A 19,233-nucleotide genomic window follows, 5' to 3' on the forward strand; every position below is an offset into this window, starting at 1 on the left:
AGGACACAGTCACATGGCAGGCCTGGGGGGCAATCCATAAACACTACTACTTTGCTTTTTATTGGAGGATTTCAAATTGCTTTATGAGCAGTAAAGCTCAGCACATCCCACTGAGGCAGGGGAGACTCGTTAGACTCGTTTTATAGATGGATAGACTGAGGTGCAGAGAGGCTAAATGATTTTCCCAAGGTCTCATATCAAGTCATTGGCAAAGCCAGGACTAGAACACAGTAGCTCTGCCACTACTCTCCGCCTCGAGCCATTAGGAATGCTCCATTCTTGGAAAGGCTTAGCTTCATTTCTAGTGCACTTTCAAACTTTCTATAGGATGCCTGTCGGAGCAGGCAGGAACAACTTCCAAAGGTAAGCAGAAGAGCCCAAACAAGCCTCAGCTGTTCAGCTGCACGGCCACTTCTTTCATAGGCTAAGTCCCACTTGAAGTATTTCTGCTCGTAATTTCAGTTGAAACAGATCTCCACACCTATAGTATCGTGGTGTCTTCAGCATCAGGCAAGGGCACAGACCTCCCCGTGCAAAATGCCCTCACACTTCCAACAGTTAAGTGAGCCCAGTTTATGGGCTAGATTCTAGATTGGAGATGCACACTGAGCATCAGGCAGGTGTCTCTACTACTGTGCCATGCCCAAGCAAGCTCCGCGGCTGGCCAGTTTAGAACAAATAAAGGAAATCCTTCCGAGGGGACAATTGTTCGGGGGGATTCACTGTGCAGGCAGTCAGGTCATCATTGTCCAACCATGGTTGGGAAGAGAAGGAGAATCAGATGTCATGCTTCAGGGAATAAGGAGTTTCCTCGCCACGGCCAGAAAGGTCCATCTGGCTAAGTGTATAAATTTGTGAGTGTGTGGGTGGGGAAGATCCCAGGAGGGGGGTTTATCCAAAGCCTCAGGTATTGGCTACTGCCAGGGGCAGGATTCCAGACAAGATGAGATGTTGTGATCTGATAGGGCAAACCCTATGGCCCAGATCCCCATTTACACTGGCTCCCTTTGCACCACTCTGGTCTGGCTTTAAAGTGGGAGTAAATCACATTTACACCTTCTTTAAGGTGCCAGCATGGGCTAAAGGGACCGTAACGTAAATGAGGATCTTGCTCTGGGTTCCTGTGGACAGGTAGAACCCAGACTTCCTGTTCTGGACTGGCTCGTGGCTGTACACATTGAGGGAGCCTCTCAGCGAACCTCTCCATCTAGGACCCAGGCCGCTGCAGCTGTTAGATGATTAAAGCACAAAACGTATCTTTTAAAAAGCAGCAAGGTTTAAATGTCTCCTCTTCCACCCCCCTCCCTTCCGGCTTTTCATCCCCAAACACGGCATGGAAAATTCACCTTGTACCCAGATTTTTAAATATGATGGGCGAGGGAGTGGGAAGATGGGGAGTGCACATTGCAATGAAGTCCAAAGAGCCCCAAATAGCTTGGGACGGAGAGAGTCAGATTGTCACATACTGTCTGGGCATCGAAGCCTGGAAGTCTCCTCAAGGGAGGCGCTAATGGAGATCCACACCCCTCACCCCACACTTTCATCTCACGGCTACAAAGTCTCTCTCCGTGCCAAATGTCATTAACTCAATGGCACATGAGTTCACACGGTGCTGAAGGCTCAGTTTAGGCTTCTCCTTCAGAGGGAGGCCTAACCCCTCAGCTGGGGCAGGGACTGTCCAAACTTCCCCCGCCCGAGGGCCAAATTGGTAACTCGCCCAGAACTGCACCCAGCTGGCTTAAAACTGCACCTAGCAGAGCCACCTTTACCTAGCATGAGGGGAGGTTTGGATGCTGCAGGTCCCAGAAGGCCATGCTCCATCTTGATCCCCGCAGAATCCTGTCAGGCGGAGACATACAGTGTCCATGGGTGGCACCTCCATAGTAGAGATGAGAGCAGCTGCAGGCCAGGCTGTAGAACTCTACGGGATGCTCTGGCCCTGCTGTTTGGTCACCTCTGAGTGAAGGGTTTCAAGACTTCTGGCCATGTAGCTCCCTCTTCAGAGGTAGTGGGTAGTGCTGCCTCTTCCCACAGCTGATGTGTCGCAGCAGGGGCACAGTAGACAGGGTGTGGAATTCACTCCAGTCCATGGGAGATAACAGGGCTCCACGCTAGGTGCCCGCTGAGAAGTTCCTCCAGTCCGGGTGTTTGGCTGGGTGGGGTGGAAATGGTGGCACCATGGCCTACCCATGGAGGAGAGAGAAACAGGGGAGAAGCACGGTCTAGCGACTGGCCAGAGGGACTGGAGCTAAAAGCTCCGGAGTCCTTTTCCTTCCTTCTCCTTTTCAAATACCTCCCTGCTTCACCGTCCAACACTAATACATCAGGGTTCAGTTGAAACCTGAAGCTTCCTCTGGCGCTTTGGGAGAGTCCCTTAGCCTTTCTGTGGATCTGTTTCCTCAGCCATAAAATGGGACTGAGCACCAGCCTCTAGGGACAGTGGGATGGCCTAAGCAGTGCAGACAGGGTAAGGTGGGAAGGCAGTTTCTACACACTGGCAGAAGAGGGTAGATGTGCGGCACCGTGTGGTCAGCTTGACCCTCAGACACATGAAAACCACACCAGGAGGGCCAGATATTAAGCACTTGGATTAACCTTTGCTAAACGTACGGGTACAGACCCAGACTTGCGGGGGAAATGGCGTAGCGCCCAGAGCAGGTCCCGTTTGCTCACTGAAGGAGATAGGAATGCCTTTTCAGGCTGCATATTGTGGCAGCTGAATCACTTCGGGCCTGGTTTTCACCCACGCTGACTTTGCCAGGAGCGGCAGACGCTCAGCCTTTGATGCCGATGGAATCCAGGAAGGGCAGTAGATGCTTGGCTGGCTCCAGGAAGGGCCACCCCGCTCTCCCGTTCCAGCATGCAAACGCTCTCGCTTCTGATGGGATTTCGATGACAAAGGGCCACAGGGACTGGGTAGGCCGTGACATTGGGTGGAAGAGCTGCCACCAGGCAAAGCTTCTCTCAGCACCCCACCATCACCTTTCCCCCATACCTTCCTTTGCCGCTACCGAGCCCCTTTTTAATTACCATCTTAAATTTGGGGCAGTGTCCGTCTAGCCTGGCACGCCCATTGAACCTAAACGCCCACCGTGGCTGGGACAGAAATGTTCTTCTTGATTCACCACAGCATTGTGAGGGTTTGTTGAACCTGAGGAAGGAGGCATCAAATCTGAGTTCTCTCTAAAGCCACAAAAGGGGCAGTTGCTTCTGCGGTGGGACAGGCATGGAGAGACTGCATCAGTGTAGAGAAAACATTAGAGATAGTTTATGCTTAGAATGAGAGAAGAAGAGGGAAGGTGAAGGGCTAGGGAATGAGCTTTAATCAACATGAGGCCACATGCCTCCTGCCGCATGGCGTTTAACAAGAAGTCAAAAGGCTAAATACACAAAGTGACCTCCAGAAGCGCCCAGCTGCTCCACCCTAGCCATCATTTCACAGGGGCAAGTGGTATTTTGAAAAGAGCCTCCATGATTTAGGCGCACAAGCCCCATTGACTTTCAATAGGATTTGTGCTCCTAGAGGCTTGTCTACACTGCAGATGCTACAGCGGCACAGTGCTGTAGAGCTTCAGTGTAGACATTACCTACACCGACAGCAGGGATTCTCCCATCAGCATAGGGAATCCACCTCCTCGAGAGTTCCATTCTTCCATTGACCTAGCGCTATGTACACCAGGGTTTAGATGGACTTAACTACATCGCTCAGGGGTGGAGATTTTTCACACCCTGACTGACGTAGTTAAACCAACTGATTTTTCTAGTGTAGACCAGGCCTACGTCACTTCGACTTCTGGAAATCTTGCCCAAAGGGCCAGACTCCAAAGTGATGGGCAAAGTGGAGCAAGAGGCAGGCTTATACTGGCCCCTTGGCACATAAATTACGCTAGGTTTTGGTCTGAACACCCACTTACTGGCTTGTAACTTATGCATTGCCTTGGTATTCAGCCCAAGTTTCTCCACAGCCCACTGCTGCTCCCTGATATGGGAGGATGCAGGCGTGCCAGCGGTCCTAGACTCCCAGTGAGTTAGCAGATGAAGAATGGCAAGCTTCCCATGGGAACACAGGATTAAGCAAAGCAGAAGCGGATGAAGACATGTCATGAATAATGGCCTAGGGAGACACAGAGAAGCAGCTGTGAGCCAGAGGAGAACAGGGGAGTTGAGCAGAGAAAGAAAGAAAGAACCCAGCATATCAAAGAGGGGCTCATATTCTCAGTCCAACATAGTGCAGGAGAAGAGACTCTAAGCTTATGGAAAAGCTGCCAGGAGCTCTCAAAGCTCTCCCGTTGCCACACACAGGACCCGAGCAATATTTTCTGTATGTGACTCATATATGTTTGTTTTATGTGCAACATCCCATTTGTAGAGAGTGATCTACCCAAGGGGGGATGGGAGGTTTGCTTTCTTCCGAGAGGACTATGTGACCCCTGCCCCAGAATAGTTTAAGTCTGGGTATTAAGCGTGGGGAGGGAGAGGGAGACACATACAAAAAGAAAAGAAGAGTGGCAGACAAGGCCTTTTCCACTACGCTGTTGGCTGTTATGGAAGCATCGTTAATGGCTGCAGTGAGATTTGTGGCTACATTGGAAAACAATAAATGGGGCAGAGCTTAACACTTTTAGATTAGAAGGCCTTTTTGGTAGGGACATAGTGGAAAGAAGTAAATATTTGGCCAGAAAAGGGACTATCCCTCCTAAATAGAGGAGGGTTGGCACTTCTGCAGCTATGCAAGGGGGTGGATTAACCTCAACAGCAGTGTGGCAGATCTGAGTAAAGGGACCAACATAGACCCACAAAAGAAATGTATGACTCACATCAGAGATGTGGTGGGGAGGGGAAAACATTTCTTGGGGCTGGATCTCCGTCTGACTGAATGGCAATCTGCATTGCATCGCCCATAAAGCCCGCTGCTGCTAGGCCGGGCCATCGTTCTGACCTAAATAAAACAGCGGGTGCCAACCACTTCTCCTTGCAGCTCGCCCCTCACCCCAGGACACCTATCGTGCTGCAGAAGATGAAAAGCAAAAAAAGGAACAACAACAACAAAAACTTACCAGCCTCTCTCATCCAATAGAAGCGCCATGCTGGTCAGGAAAGCACAGCTGCCAAGGAAGGGGCAAGGGAGAAAGCAAGCAGCAAAGGGGGAGAGATGATGGAGGAGGAACATGCCCGTCCCGTCCCCATGCTACACAAAGAAGAAAGCAAGCAGAATGCATGGAGGAGCAAGCAGAGGGGTGCATGCGATGGAGATGCTGGGAGAGCCCAGGGGCTGGGAGTGCTAACAGAGACCTGTCCAGATACAGCTCCACCCCTTTGTACCTAGTTTTGTTCCTGGGGGGAAATAGTAGTGGAGGGGTTTGAAATAAAGACAGCAAATAGACTAAGACTGTCGGACCGTCAACCAGCCCCCGGCGGCCTTTGTCCATTCCGGAGGAGTCGTCACCCCAAATTCTAAAACAACAACTTTCCCTCTGAAGGTCCGGCTCCAGCCCCATTTCAATCCTAGGTTCATGCTGTGATGGTGGCTCAGGGCAGGGTCTCTCCTCCCCAATTCTAAACTAGGGGTGAGCACGAAGCAGAAAACCTGCCCTCCCACCCCATCCCTCTGAATTTCAAAACCCTAAAACTTCAGATTCCAGTCTGGATCCAAAGTGGGAGGGGCCAATTTTCCAGTTCTAAATTGTGGCCCAAGATGGAAATCTCATGAGATCAGTTCATTGCTTTCAGGCTCCCACGGGCCTGGACTCCAGTTTAGCCTTGAACCCTAGCCTAAACCTAACCCATATCCAAATAGCACACCCTCTGCTCTTTTCTACTAAGAACTGGCCAGCAGAGCGGAGGGGAGGGGGGAAGGTCAGCAGGAGGGAGAGAATTTTCCCTCCTGTAGTTCAGCTGGCTAGTTGGATAATGATCCCACTTCATCAAATGGGACAGTCAGCCCCATCCTCATAGTCTTTCTGCAGCCTTGAGCAAGGCAAGGATTTCTCAAGGCAATTGCAGATTCAGCTGTACAACACACGTGAAATAATCAGGGCAGGATCGAGGAACTACAGCGGAGTGGATCATCTAATCCCTACTTTCATCTGCTCCCACTAAGTAGCAAACTCACATACTAAGGAATCTTGCCTCTGAACTAGTTTGTCCTGCTTGTGGGTTTGAAGTCAAAAGGGTTCACTTCACCCTGTAGAGGGCACTCCTACTCTAGCCATGTTATGTCTTCGCTGGAAAAAAAAAACACCCTGAAGCTCAAAGGCTGGGGAGGAATTCTCCACACTCAGGATCTGGCTTCCGACTCTCCTTCCTGACGCTACTGGGACCAACCTCTCCCAGGAGCAAAACTGGGGACCAATGCCTCCCTGCTCCATTTCTAATGGCCTCCCTCAGCCCATCCCGACACCACTACAAGCTGTAACCATAAAGTTTCACCCAAGAATGTAGGGAGCGCATGGACTGCCCCTTCCTAACACTGCAGCCCACGCAAGAATTAGAAGCATCTATGATGCTTGACACCCACCAGGGAAAGGTGATTGTGCTGAAAATTCAGCTGACAACTCCTCCATGCACAGACCAGAGACGCTACCCGAAAAACCACCAGAGTGCCTCTTTGTGCAACTTTAGCCTGTGCAACCTAAAGCACAACTCACGATGGCTCAGTCACCACATCTGTGGCCCTAGTTTTCAAACCAAAGTGGATTTAGGCGCCTGACTTCAGGCTTCCAAGTTTCAAAGGCTGAGTACATGGCTGTAACGGACAGAGCCTCAGAGAGGCCGAATACCCGTGGCTTTTACTGCAGGGGTCACAGATATTCAGTACAGGCAGGATCAAGCCACAGCAAGAGGGGACAAAGGTCTGTCTAGCCCGTTTCTCTAGATCAATTTGTGGTGCTCATGGAAAATGAGATGGGGGCCCGGAGGAGGGCAGATTTATTAATTTGTTATGAGGAGGAAGTGGGGAGGAGGTGCGGGAGGTGGGACAGACATGGTTACTTCATTTTCAAAAAAAACACATTCGCAGAGGTTATAAGGAGGGACCACTACTTCTAAGAAACATCGTCTCCTTACCAAAAAGATTTGCAAGAATGTTTGTGGCCGAGGACCTAAGGTACTTGCTACAGGGATGTGAGGTCAGAGGTCAGTTCAATCCTGCAATATAAACGCAGCAAACCTGGGTCATATCAAAACCAGCAGCATTGTCTGGAGGTGCCTGCCAGCACCGAGCTGCACGTGTGTGCGGGGGGAGGGAGGGGGTATTAAACGGGTATTAGGCAGGACGAAGGAGGAGGCTGAGCTGCATGGCTACCCTCAACTGATCTGGTTAGCGTCTTACCTGCGGGCAGCCCTGCCCCAATCTAGCAGCTAGAGAAGAGGAAGCTGTGACGCCTGAAATGAAAAGTTGCTGATGCCACAAGCCAAGATCCAGAGGAAAAGAAACCAGAAACAAAAACACGAAACACACAGAAATATGGAACATTGACAAGAAAATAAAGGAGCAGTTGGCAGAAATACAACAGTCTGCCGAGGCCCCTTCACGTGGAACGCTGAGAAGAACTTTGAAAAGAACCCCCAAGGGGCAGAGCCAACTCCAGGGCTCTCGACAGGCTCCCGGTGCAAAGACACCACACGGGAAACCTCTTGAAAAATGAGCTAAATGGAAATACCTGGTGGATCCTGTGTGTGCCAGGAAGGCGAGGGGTGGTGTGTCAAGGCACCTGATGAGGATGCCATCTTACAGAATCAATCTTTCTACAGAATTAATAGATTCACAGGGTGAAATCCTGGCCCTGTCTAAGTCAATGGCCAAACTTCCATTGACTTGAGTGGGGCTAGGATTTCAGTCACAGAGTCTAAGGCCAGAAAGGGCCTTTTATGATCATCTAGTCTGACCTCCTGCACAACAGGAATTCCAGGCCATGGAACTTCAAACAGTAAGTCCTGCATCCAACCCATGTCGTCTGGCTGAGCTAGAGCACACTGTGTGACAGAGGTTGGTTTAGACATTTCTGTAGTAGGATAGTCTTTCAATTTCTAAAAAATCCTATTGGTTTCATTCACTTTCAGTTCTACAGGACTTGTCCACAAGGGCTCTGTCTGAGTGGAAATGATGGGATGGAGCTACCAGACATGACCAACTTGCCACAGGTTAGTGAGTGGAAAGTTTGGTCGGGATAGAAATATAAAGAAAGGGGAAATGCAAATCAAGTTTTTACTGCTGTCACCAATACAGGGTTCACTATAGCTACAACAGAGCTAGCTGGTGCCTGTTCTGCCTCATGAATCAGCAACAAAACTAGCTGCAAAGATTTGTTCCAGATTCTTTACTACTGATGATGGTGCAAGAGATAGAAGGAGCCCAGCATGACTCTCAGTTCCCAAGGGGAGTTTGAAACTTCCAGGGTGCAGGGGGAGAAATCCTCTCCTGAGTTATATACTGGAGCAAGTTTGATCTGGAGCAAGACTAAATACAGAACCTCACAGTGTCATCTATGTGGAGAATCACTCTTCTGACTATGCCAGCACTTTAATTAGATCGAGCTGGCTTTTCCAATGTGCCAGTAAGAAGGATGCGGGTAAAATGCCATCAGGCTGCAAGGTCACCTGAAGGTTTCTAACTCTAGTGCAGCGTAACTGTTAAAGGTGATCTCCACCCAGTGGGCTGGAAAGGTTACCAGGGGAAAGCAAGGCTCAGTCTTGGGAATCTAACTGCAGGGCATACAACAGGAATCCTAGTGGGGTTTTTTTTGTTTTTGGGGGTTGGTTTTTTTTTTTTTTTTTTTTTTTTTGCTTGCTTGAGTGGTTGCTTGGTTTCACGAGGCATTCTCTGCACATAACCCCCTGATTGCTGGACTATCTTGCGCATCTTCCCCTAAGATTATAACCCTCCCTCCCAGAGAGAGGGACAGCACTAACTGAACTAGACCCATCTGATCCCAAAGGTGCATTTTATAAGGCGGACATGACAATCTTCTAGGAGACTAGGAAGACACTGAGTCATTCCCTGCTCCTTTACCTCCTCAAAGCCGGCGAGGCCCCTCCCTCACTGCTTGGCACTGAAAAGACGATATCTAGGATCTCATCACAAGAAGAAACAGTCTTAAAGGATTTCTGAGGAGAAAATCCCATAAGACTGCTGGTTCCGGCTCAGGGGTCAAGATGGCAGCCACCTATGATTCATTTGCCTTCAGTTATACCTCCCAAGACCACAGGAACCTGGCCTGTGATACCCACGTCCTGGGCTGGATTCTCTGGTAGACTGGCTGCGTCACAAGTCCCCAATTTGCTCTCAACAGGTCATCAGACCATGGCTCCTCCATGCCCCAACACACAGAGCAGTGGGATAAAACAGAGGGCTTGAGCCTCCCTTGCCCCACATCCTGTGCAGGCTTTTACACCAGTACAGAGTAGATTTAAATGTTACCCTTCCGATTTAGCAGCATTTTATGCCCACTCCGCACTGGCATAAGTGACTACCCAAGGTGCACAGGAACCGAGAATCAGGCTCCAGGGCTTCCACTGCAGAAGCAGAGGTGGGTATTTGCTTCACTATAGCATAGGTCAAGTGGACTTTCAAATGGAAGGACAATCATTTGAACCCCACTCATCACATCATGAAGGCCAATGGAAGAGAGCTGCCTGTCTTACTACCCTGCAAGTTAGTAAGTGAGAAAATCAACATTATCCCCAACCTTGGACACTGAACAGCAGGAATCATAAAGGCCTTGAAGCTAGACTTGCCTAACAGCTTAGTATGTGATGCAATGATAAGGGTATAAACCTCCTTCACTTCACTTCACTTCAAGTCTTTAGTAACCATAGATCTATCTTAGACTTTTATAGCATACTAAAACACTGGGTCTGGAAAACTTTGCTCCACTGTAATTGTCCCAAGAAAATTCAGTCCATCAGACAGCTGAGAGAGATTCGTGTGTGTGTGTTTGCGCAGTGGAGACAGTCATCTGCGTGGGGATGAACAGGCAGAGTCCCTTAGGCAGCCTTTGAGAATTTGTCAGCGAAGCAACTTTCAGAACTGTTTTGAAAAGGCAATGGATAAAACCCGGAACATGTTGTGCTATGTAGGGAGAAAATCTGGGCTCTGTTTTGAGATAAAGCAAATCCTACCCCCTGGCCTGAATGAAAGGGAACTGCAGAAGTTGGGTGGGTAGCAGGTGCAATAAAGAAAGTTATCGCTCTAGACGCTGTCTGGAGGTAATTGTTAAGAACATACCCAGTTAACAGAATGCAGAGAAGCTGTGACTGTCCAGCAACATATACACCAGTTTGCTAGTAGTTAGTGGAACCAGTTAGGAGGGACTGGGTGTGGGGGAATGTCCCCACTACTAAAGTTTTTGCACTGGCACAAAATGTCTTAGGCTGTGGAGCCAGGTGGGTCATGGCCCGACCACTTTTAAACCAGACAGCTGCGCTGGAGCAGTATGGAGCGTTGCTCCAGCTGCATGGTCACAGTGCCACTGAAATCTGACCCACGAGTGGCTTCACATCCTGGTGCCTGCGGTTGCGATGCCACTCAAATTTGGCCCAGCCACCCCTCTGTCCAGACACAGGGGGGCCAGACCAAAGGGTGTTGCAACTTGGTTCCCAGGGAGTCTCTTCCTGTTCCACAGAGCGCATGGGAGTCACCAAGAACTTGACTCCTGGTAGCCCCAGCCTGTCCACTGTGTAGGTAAGAGAGAGAGGAGACGCCCTGGCTGAGGGATCCCTGTGGGGGAAGCATGGGGGGGAAATGAGTGGGGACTGGAATGGGGTCCCCGCTGTTGGGGGGGGGGGGGAGGAAATGGAATTTGCTCTGCCTAACAAATACAGTATGTGAACTGGTGCCACTGCTCAGAGTCACTGAACTGAGAGCAGCGGTTGATGCAAAATGGGGTTTTACTCACAGGCTGTGGTTTGGCGGGGGCTTAGTCTGGGGTTTCTCAGGTTGCAAGGTGGCCACTTGTAATCTGCAGAAAGCCCTGCCATGGAAAGAGCCTTGACAGGTGCCCCAGGTGGAACGCTAGAGGACTAGCGAACTTCAGGCACGCCCAGCAACTGAAAGTGAAATCACTACCTTGACATGAGAGATGGGAAAGAGCCACGAGGCCAGCTAGGGCCTGGGTTTCATAGTTCTGAACACCTGCACGTCCCACTGACCTCCGTCGATTATGTGAGTGCTCAGCACTTCCGAATGGCTTGTTCTTTGTCGTTCTCCCCGACCAAACCCTGTCTGGGTTGTGCCCTAGAATGTCTGGGGGTATTTTGTCTCATTCGATTTTACAGTTCCTTTAATGGCTATTATCATCCCTTTACATTCAGATTGCAGGGCACAATTTATTGTATTCATACAAAATAACAATAAAGCTACATTCACTTCTGGGTTCCAGCATTTCGGGGTTTTAGTCAATCTCATTCTGAACATTCCCATTTCTGAGACCTTCCAGGAAAACGTGGCAGGTAAGTGAGGGAGATGAGGGCCAAAGCCTCAGCTGGAGTAAATCGACATGGCTCTGGTAAAGTCAGTGGAGCAATGCTGATTTACACCAGATGAGGATCCACCCTTTAATTTCAGTGGAGCTGTGCCAATTTACATAAGATGAGGATCTGTCTCTGAGGCTCAGATCTTCAAAGGTATTTAGGCACCTAACTCCCACTAATTACAATGCGAGTTCGGCACTTAAATGCCTTTGAGGATCTGACCCTATATGTTTACAGAAGGAGCTTGCACAGATACAAAAGAACTCAGTGTCATGATCCCTCCACCTTCCAAATCCAGGTAGCTTTTGACAACTCTCCAGCTTCTCTGGAAGGGACAGGTGTGCACCACATACACTGGCCAGATGTTCACACCACAGCTCCCACCGCTGATCCTCAAGGCCATAGCTTAAAATGGACAACGTATTGCAAGAGGATGGCCACAAGGTGGCCTTGTGCTAAAAGGAAGAGGAAGCTGAATGTACCTTTGTTCCTCCTCGAGTTCTTCTTTGGTCATCATCGTCTTATACTGGTTCCCCCTCAGCTTTCCAGGACTGTATTTAAAGGAGATCTGCTCATCTGCGGCTGGGGAAAGAGAGCAGCCGCATGAGAAAGGAGACCATGGTGAGTTCTGGCAGGTGGCCAGTGGGATGGATGGATCCCTTGTGCTCCTCCCTGCCCCCCCCTCCCCCCAGACTGGGAGACAGGCCACCCTAGGAGCACCCTTGACAGCTGAATAGCACGACCGATTGGAGACACGAGCAGCTTCAACAAAACTGCACGATTTCAGTGGGAGACCGATGGTCCCTTTGACAAGAGCCCAGCCTGGTCATTCAGGGGCCAGTATCAGAGTCCTACCTGCAGCTGACTGACACCAGAAACCATCTAATGCCATTGGAGTCACTGGGTCTGCCCGACTGACATAGAGTTGGCACCAACCTGAGATCCATTGTTAGTGATCTATCCCTTTCGGAATGGGATGCAACTAAATCCTGGCGCATAGGGACCTACTGTTGGGTTATTTCTCTCCCTTGGAGTCAAAGCTCTGGAGACCCATTGGGCTTATCAGGAGGATGCTAACCCCCACTTTGATTAGCCTGCAGCATTCATGTTATTTCTGTCTCGACATTGATTTCCCCCCTCTTCCCATTCCCCAGGAGCTAAGACCCCCTGGCTCATGCTTTAGGTTTGTGAGTAATCACTCCGGAGACCATGCTACAAGAGCACCAGGCATGTGCAACACAATCTATTTCAACTCATGATGGTTCAGTCATCCCGGCTGTGACCTGGGCTTTGAAATCACAACATTCTGCCAACCAGGAGCATGTCAAGAAAGCTTGAGAAACGGCCTTGGAAAAGGGAGACACCGTGCTGCAAATTCCCGGGCTATAAACAGAGATGGTCAAAAGCATTCTTGACCGGATCTACAGCTTGTGATTACAGTGGTGCCAAAGTCCCTCTGTGGCCAATGGATAGACACAATGGGAAAAAGATCCCCTTTCCACACCACAGGACATTAACCAGTTTGCGTAGCCTTCCTTTACGATAGTGCACGCATTTGCTCATCTGCCCCAAGCCCCTAGATCACATCTCTGCAGCGCACAGATGTGGAGCCAGAGCTTTATCTTTTCAAAGCAGATTTTTCTCTGGCTCTTAGTTTATTTTTAAAACCACTCATCTGGGTTATCTCTTGCAGGAACTCAACCCAAAATGCATCCCAGGAGGGTAGGGGCTTGTGCATATTGTTGGCTTCATAAAAAATAAAACGTCTAAGGGTTGTGTTATGATAAAGTCGACACTCCAGGGGCCATAGTGCCATATTGCCTTCTGCCCGACATTCTAGTATGGCTCCTTCCAGCACAGGAGAAGGATACAGACCACCGGGGTTGTAAATACCCTTGGTACCTGCCTTAGCTAGTGAGAGAAGCAGAGAACTTTAGAACCTCGGAAGCTAATCTGTATAAGCCTCCTCTGGTCCGTGCCTGATCAAGGCATTTTCTCCTACTCCCCAAGCTCAAGGGCTGGAGAAACAGATTTAAAAAATTGTCACCCCACTGCTTTTCTGGGGTATATGTCAACAGCAGAGCTCAAAGCACTTTCCAGGCCCCAGCATACCCATGGAACAGGCAAGTACTAGCCTCCCTTTAATGGTGGGGGAGGAGAGAGACAGGTGTGAAATGACTTGCCCAAGGCCACTTGTGGTGTTGTGGCAGTGTGGGTCCCAGGATATGAGCAGACAAGGTAGTGAGGTGATATCTTTTCCTGGACCGACTTCTGCTGGTGAAAGAGACAAGCTTTTGAGCTACACAGACCTGAAGAAGAGCTCTGGGTAAGCTGGAAGGCTTGTCTCTTTCACCAGCAGAAGCTGCTCCACTAAAAGATATCACCTCCCCCACCTTGTCTTGCCCAAGGCCACACAGGCACAGCCAGGACTGGAACCCAGGTGTCCTAGTTGTTACATGATAGTCATTGCTAGAGCAAAAAAAAAAACAAAAAACCCTGGAGCATGCATCCAGGTTTTAGTGTGAACCGATGTTTACTAGTAAAACCTGCTAAAACTGCAGACTTAACAGGAAACAGAGGTTCCCAGACAGAGCTTCTCCTGTCCTCATCCCCCACCCCCACAAATATTTCACATTTCACTCCCAAGTCTCCGCACCTCAGCTTGTCAGCACACATCACACTGTTCCTGGTCAGTTTTCCATTGGGGAAGGTTCCAAATCAAGGGCTAATCATTAGCTGTAGCGCTGGAGTGAAAACCAAGGCTGCTGTCTGGCCTCTTGTGAAAAGCAACATTCACCCATCACCCAACAGTCTTCAGTATGCTCAGCAAACCTAAGCCTGCCACGGTGCCCTCGCCCCACAGCCTAGAAAACGCAACTCAGTAAAATCCCATTTCCCTCAATGGAAAAACCTCAGCACTGGCAGCCAAACAAATCTGCCCAACTGGAAGCAAACAGAAACTTAGTTCAGTTAATCAGACACTAAAAATTAGCCTTAAAAGTGCTGTCGAAATGTGCCTTTACCTGGTTGTTGCTCGGGGAGATATTAGACCTGATTCTCCTATAACTTACACTGGCGTAAATCAGGAGTAATTTCACTGAAGTCAGTGGTTTCACTGAGGTACGTCAAAGGAGAATCAGGCCTCGTCTGTGTCCTTCACATCAGAAATCTTTATTCTTAAAATCTTTTGCTTGATAGAAAACCAAGCAGGTTTATCCTCCCTGAACAGGGGCAGTTCAGATCAGAATGAATAAGGGACTCTAGGTATTGAGGGGAAGGGGAATTGCCATCCGTCCATCTGCCTGCCAACGTGTCCTTGTACAAAGGAGGCGACATGTGAGTTTTGAAGGAGGGAGCTGGAACTTTTCAGCGTGTGGGGACTCTCTTTCTCTGCAGATTGCAGACAAACTTCAGGAAACACATTGAAAATTCTAGGCATGATTTGTCACATGAACTGCAAAATATTTAAGAGTATGAAGTGACCTACTTAAATAGAACGGCCATGAGGTTAGTTTTAAAAAAGACATTTGTCTTGTGTATTTCCCCCTCCAATGTCTGCAGATTGCCAAGACACTGGGCTCACAGGGTTATTTCTTATTGGCTGTCATTTTGTAAAGGAAAAGAGTCCTGATTCAAATTTACCTCTCCACAGCCAGTGCTTCTTACTCTCCCAGAAACCTTGGCTCTAATAACTCCAAGAACCTGCCAGCTCCCCAGAGGTTCCTGTATAACTTTACTTCTTGAAAGAAAAGAGAGAGAATGGTCTTGTGTTTAGGCCATTAAACTGGTATTTAGGTAGACCTTAATTCTATTCCCTGCTCTGCCACAGACTTCCTGTGTGATCTTGGGTAAATCACTTAATCTCATTGTGTCTCGGTTTCCCCGTGTGTAAAATGGAGACAATAATACTTTCCCAACTCACAGAAGATGTGAGGATGCATTCATTAATGACTGTGAGGTGCTCAGATACTACTGTGACGGAGGCCACATAAGTGCTTAGGTAGGAAATGCATTAAAGAAATAAAAAGGTAGCTGGCAATCAATCCTAGACCCTTCTGGTTATATTAGATTCATACTCATGGCTTGGTATCCTCACTGGCCAGACTGAGGCAGCATCTTATGTAGCCCATTAAAATGTCTGAATTATTTAGAACATTCCTTTAAAAGGGAATAAATAGCAGCCTGCACGTCTACAGCACCATTTATCCAAGGACAGAAAGGACTTCAAGTTAGTTAAGACTTACAACTCCCCCTGCCTCCCCATCCTGGCAGTGGATAATGGATCACTTAACCTAACCCTGAAATGCAGCCACTTCAGCGGTGGAACATAGTAAGACTTTAACAGCACCCAGCAATACAGTTTAGGACAGGAACTATTTCAGCATCTATTTCAAACTGCTGGAGGGATTCAGGCAGGCAGAATGGGGTTCCCTATTTCACCTTCTTTCCCCATTTTACCACTGAACAAGGAGGTTCAGGAGGAAAAAATCTGCAGAGAGAAAAGGGTTCAGATTATGTTTTTTCTTTGTTTTCGTTGTTGAAAAAAAGAAAATCAGAAAGGTCCCCCATCTCAAAAAATATTGCAAAAGAAAGTGTCAAAACCAAAAGATTTTCATTTAAAAAAAAAAACCCCCATACTGACCATTTTTTAACCAACTCTAAACAAACTAATAAAATAATAATGATGATTGATGATGATGATGAGAAACCAAACCGGAGAGCGCTGGGTGGATCAGGACAAGAGTTGGGAACAAAACCCAGTGACTATCCTAGCAAACAGCAGTTTGGGAAGGGAAATGCAGAGACTGGAGACAGGCAGCTTAGTGAGATTCTGATCAGTTTCCCTGGCTGGGATTTGCAACAGAGCCAAAGGAATTTAGCGTGGAAAATCTCGGCCTAAGTGCTTTGTTAATGTTCACCCAGGCTCTTGAAAGCAGAAAGGAGAATCTAGAAATGGTATTTTTACAGTGTGGAAAAGGCTGGAGCCTCGATCCATTGCAAAGGCCCTCGTTTAGCAAAACAAGCCGCTCTGGCAACAAACTGCTAACGCTCTGTACCGGCAGGCAAGCGGCCTGCAGAAGACACCCTGCACAGAGCCTTGCGCTGAGGGGCTGGAGCAGCCCATTCACCCCAGAGCAGGGGGAGGGGGTGCTTTTTCCAGAGGCAAGAAGAAAAGAAGGAAGAACCGTGAGCTGCTCAACACTGACCTCACCAGCCAGTTAAAAGGGGCGCCAATGGCCCATAGAGGGAATTCTAATCCTGCCCCGCTACGAGCGGATGGCTCAGTGACCTGGGCAATGGTTTCGCCATAGCCTCCACTGCTTGATAGCAGAGGTTCCAATCCCAGTGTCGTTTGCCCGGCCTGACCACCTCCTGAGGCAGGGAGTGGGCCTCCCGTACAATTTGAACAACAGACTGGTTGCAAGAGCAGCTGCAGTTTGCCGCCATATCCTTGGCCCAAACTTCCCCCTCCCTCCCTTGTGCTGCATGCTGTGTGTCACCTCGCACCCCAGAGGTGGCTGCATTTCAGTAGCATTTTAGGTCTGCGGGTGGCGAAGGGAATTTTTCCGGATAAAAGGCAGCGCATTTGAGTGGCATGTGGCCCAGACTGGGAACCAGGATACCTGGGTTCCAGGTACAGCTCCGCCACCAACTGGCTGTGTCCCCTTGGACAAGTCAGGCCAGCTCACAGAGCCAAGATTACCCCCTTCCGCCCCCCCCCCCCCCCACACACACACAGACACACACACTTCCCTATCTACAAAATGGGACTAACAGCTCCCTGCCTTGACGGCACATTGCAAGGATTAGCGTTTGCCTATTAGTATTAACCGTAAGCCTCCTGAGCCAGAGGGATTGTGACATGGGGCCTTACAGGCGAGCAAGAAATTGGGACAGGGAGGAGGGATTCCCACCACCCAAACCCTCCCGGATGGAGCCTTTTCTGGAAGCCATCACACTAACGATGTGGAAGTGAGTCTCCAGGACACACACACTTGCCGGTAACCCTCTGTTTTGGGAAGGGGCGGGAGTTATGAGCGACGTTCCTGTGTTGCTGTCCCAATTAGTCAATTAATCATTTTCTAATTAAGTAATTGACTAATCAGTTTAACAGTGCTCTAGCTAAACCCTCTGGAGACTCCGCACACACACAGCGTGCCTTCGCGGAGCTTTTTGGCAGGCTTTGTTCTTGTGTCATCCCAATGGCTGGAGGCAGAAAGCACCGGTACATCTGTCAGGGGAAGGGGCTGCTGGAGTGAAACCAGAATGCTGGGGAGGCCTGCAAGGAGAGGGGGGTGGTCGGGTGGGGAGAGGACCCCACAAGAGCCGGACTTGGGGCTGGAGTGCCACACGCAGTTTTAAAGGATGAGGAACTGGATGGGGGCAGCTGTGCTCGTACATTGCTGGCCTGTCCCCAGCTCTCCATCCAACGCAGCAGCAGCATGGCTCATCCAGATCCCCACCCCCATCCCCTCCCCAGCCATCCCCCAGGGCCTGCCAGGCTGCTGCCACAATGACAAATGCCAGCGATGCTATCTGTCGCCTTTGTGCTCCGCTGACTCCAGCCCAGCAGAACGAATTAACAGCTCAATAATCAGGAGGAAGAGGAAGCTGTCAGCTGCTCAGGGGAGCTAATCCTCTTCCTTCCCCCAAGAGGGTTGCAGCTGAGCAGCCTTCAGTCCTTCCTGACCAGGGGCTGTATTTATAGAAAGTGACAGCTTTGCCCTGGTCCCCAGGAGCCCAGCATTGTCCTAGAACAGACCCTCCCCACCCCAGACTCTGTGCCTGGCACACAATGAGCCAGGCAAGGAATGCCTAGGCTATTGCATTCCTGCAGCCCTCCCTTCTCTTTCCACTCTCTCTGCCAGCTGGGAATTTAAAGTGACAGAGACCTCAGCCTCATTCTTGCTGGGACAGAGTTTCTGAGGAAGTGAAGGTGTAAACTGATCAGGTTCTGATCTAAACGGCGGAGTTCTGTTGTGAACCCCTGCCCTGGCCAGGCTGCAATTTGTTTCATGTCACCCCACATCTGTGCTTTCTATTAAGCCACTTTCTATTAGACCACTCTGTCTAGCCCGGCTCTCTCCTGGATTCTGCCACTGGAGTCTCAAGAACTGGGAATTGTCAGTCGGCCGAACCCCCTACTGTCCCCATGGTCTGATTGTATTGTGCACACCAAAGCCAGTGCCCCTTGTGTTACTGCAGCACTGAGTGTGTTTCCAGAGAGTTTGGGGGCGGCAGAAGGAAAAACACCCCCCAAACCAAAAGGTGATCTGTATGGGCAGGTCGGGGGAGGGGAAGAGAGGGTGTCACCCGCCACTCTATTTTGTGGGACGGGAGCACAGCAGGGATATTGCTTTTTTATGGAGTATGAAAAAAGTCCCCACAATGTGTGTTTGGAGGGTTTTTTTATATAGTTTTTCCTCCTTGTGTTTTATGACCCTGGTCACTCCAGTTTTGTCTCCCCTGTTTTTCCTGGAAGAGAGAAATGTCACTCTCAGAGCCGTCAGGAACTTCCGGTTCAGACCAAAGCTGGCCGCTAGCTCTTTCCCACCAGCCGTTGTGTTGCCCAGCACTTACCATCATCCACATCCGGTTCCTTGACCACCAGTCTCTCATTTTCCCAGTCTTGATCTTCCTCCTGGAGAGGATGAAGAGCAGAACAGTTCAAGGGTGAGCACCATGTGCAGAACAACCCGCGCTCACAGAGGCAGCAAGGCCTGGTGGATAAGACAATGGACTAGGACTTAGGTGACCTGGGTT

At 49.5% G+C, this 19,233-nt stretch overlaps 1 protein-coding gene across 4 annotated transcripts in view; it reads right to left on the bottom strand.

Moving 5' to 3' along the window:
- MXRA7 (matrix remodeling associated 7) overlaps nucleotides 1–19,233 on the bottom strand; it is a 52,291-nt gene that overhangs the window by 7,775 nt on the left and 25,283 nt on the right. For 2 of the 4 annotated variants that reach the window (XM_067547621.1, XM_067547623.1), the window contains exons 2-3: nucleotides 19,051–19,111; nucleotides 11,952–12,051 (exon numbers count right to left, since the gene is read on the bottom strand). In XM_067547621.1, the coding sequence (XP_067403722.1) occupies nucleotides 11,952–12,051; nucleotides 19,051–19,111 (161 nt within the window). Of the gene's footprint in view, nucleotides 1–7,065; nucleotides 7,147–11,148; nucleotides 11,234–11,951; nucleotides 12,052–19,050; nucleotides 19,112–19,233 lie in introns of all 4 variants that reach the window. The other 2 variants (XM_067547622.1, XM_067547624.1) reach the window with 2 other exon arrangements.

This window comes from Emydura macquarii, unplaced genomic scaffold (genome assembly GCF_026122565.2).
Source record: "Emydura macquarii macquarii isolate MOO-44397 ecotype Brisbane River unplaced genomic scaffold, CSIRO-AGI_Emac_v2 contig_1230, whole genome shotgun sequence".
NCBI classification, from domain to species: domain Eukaryota; kingdom Metazoa; phylum Chordata; order Testudines; family Chelidae; genus Emydura; species Emydura macquarii.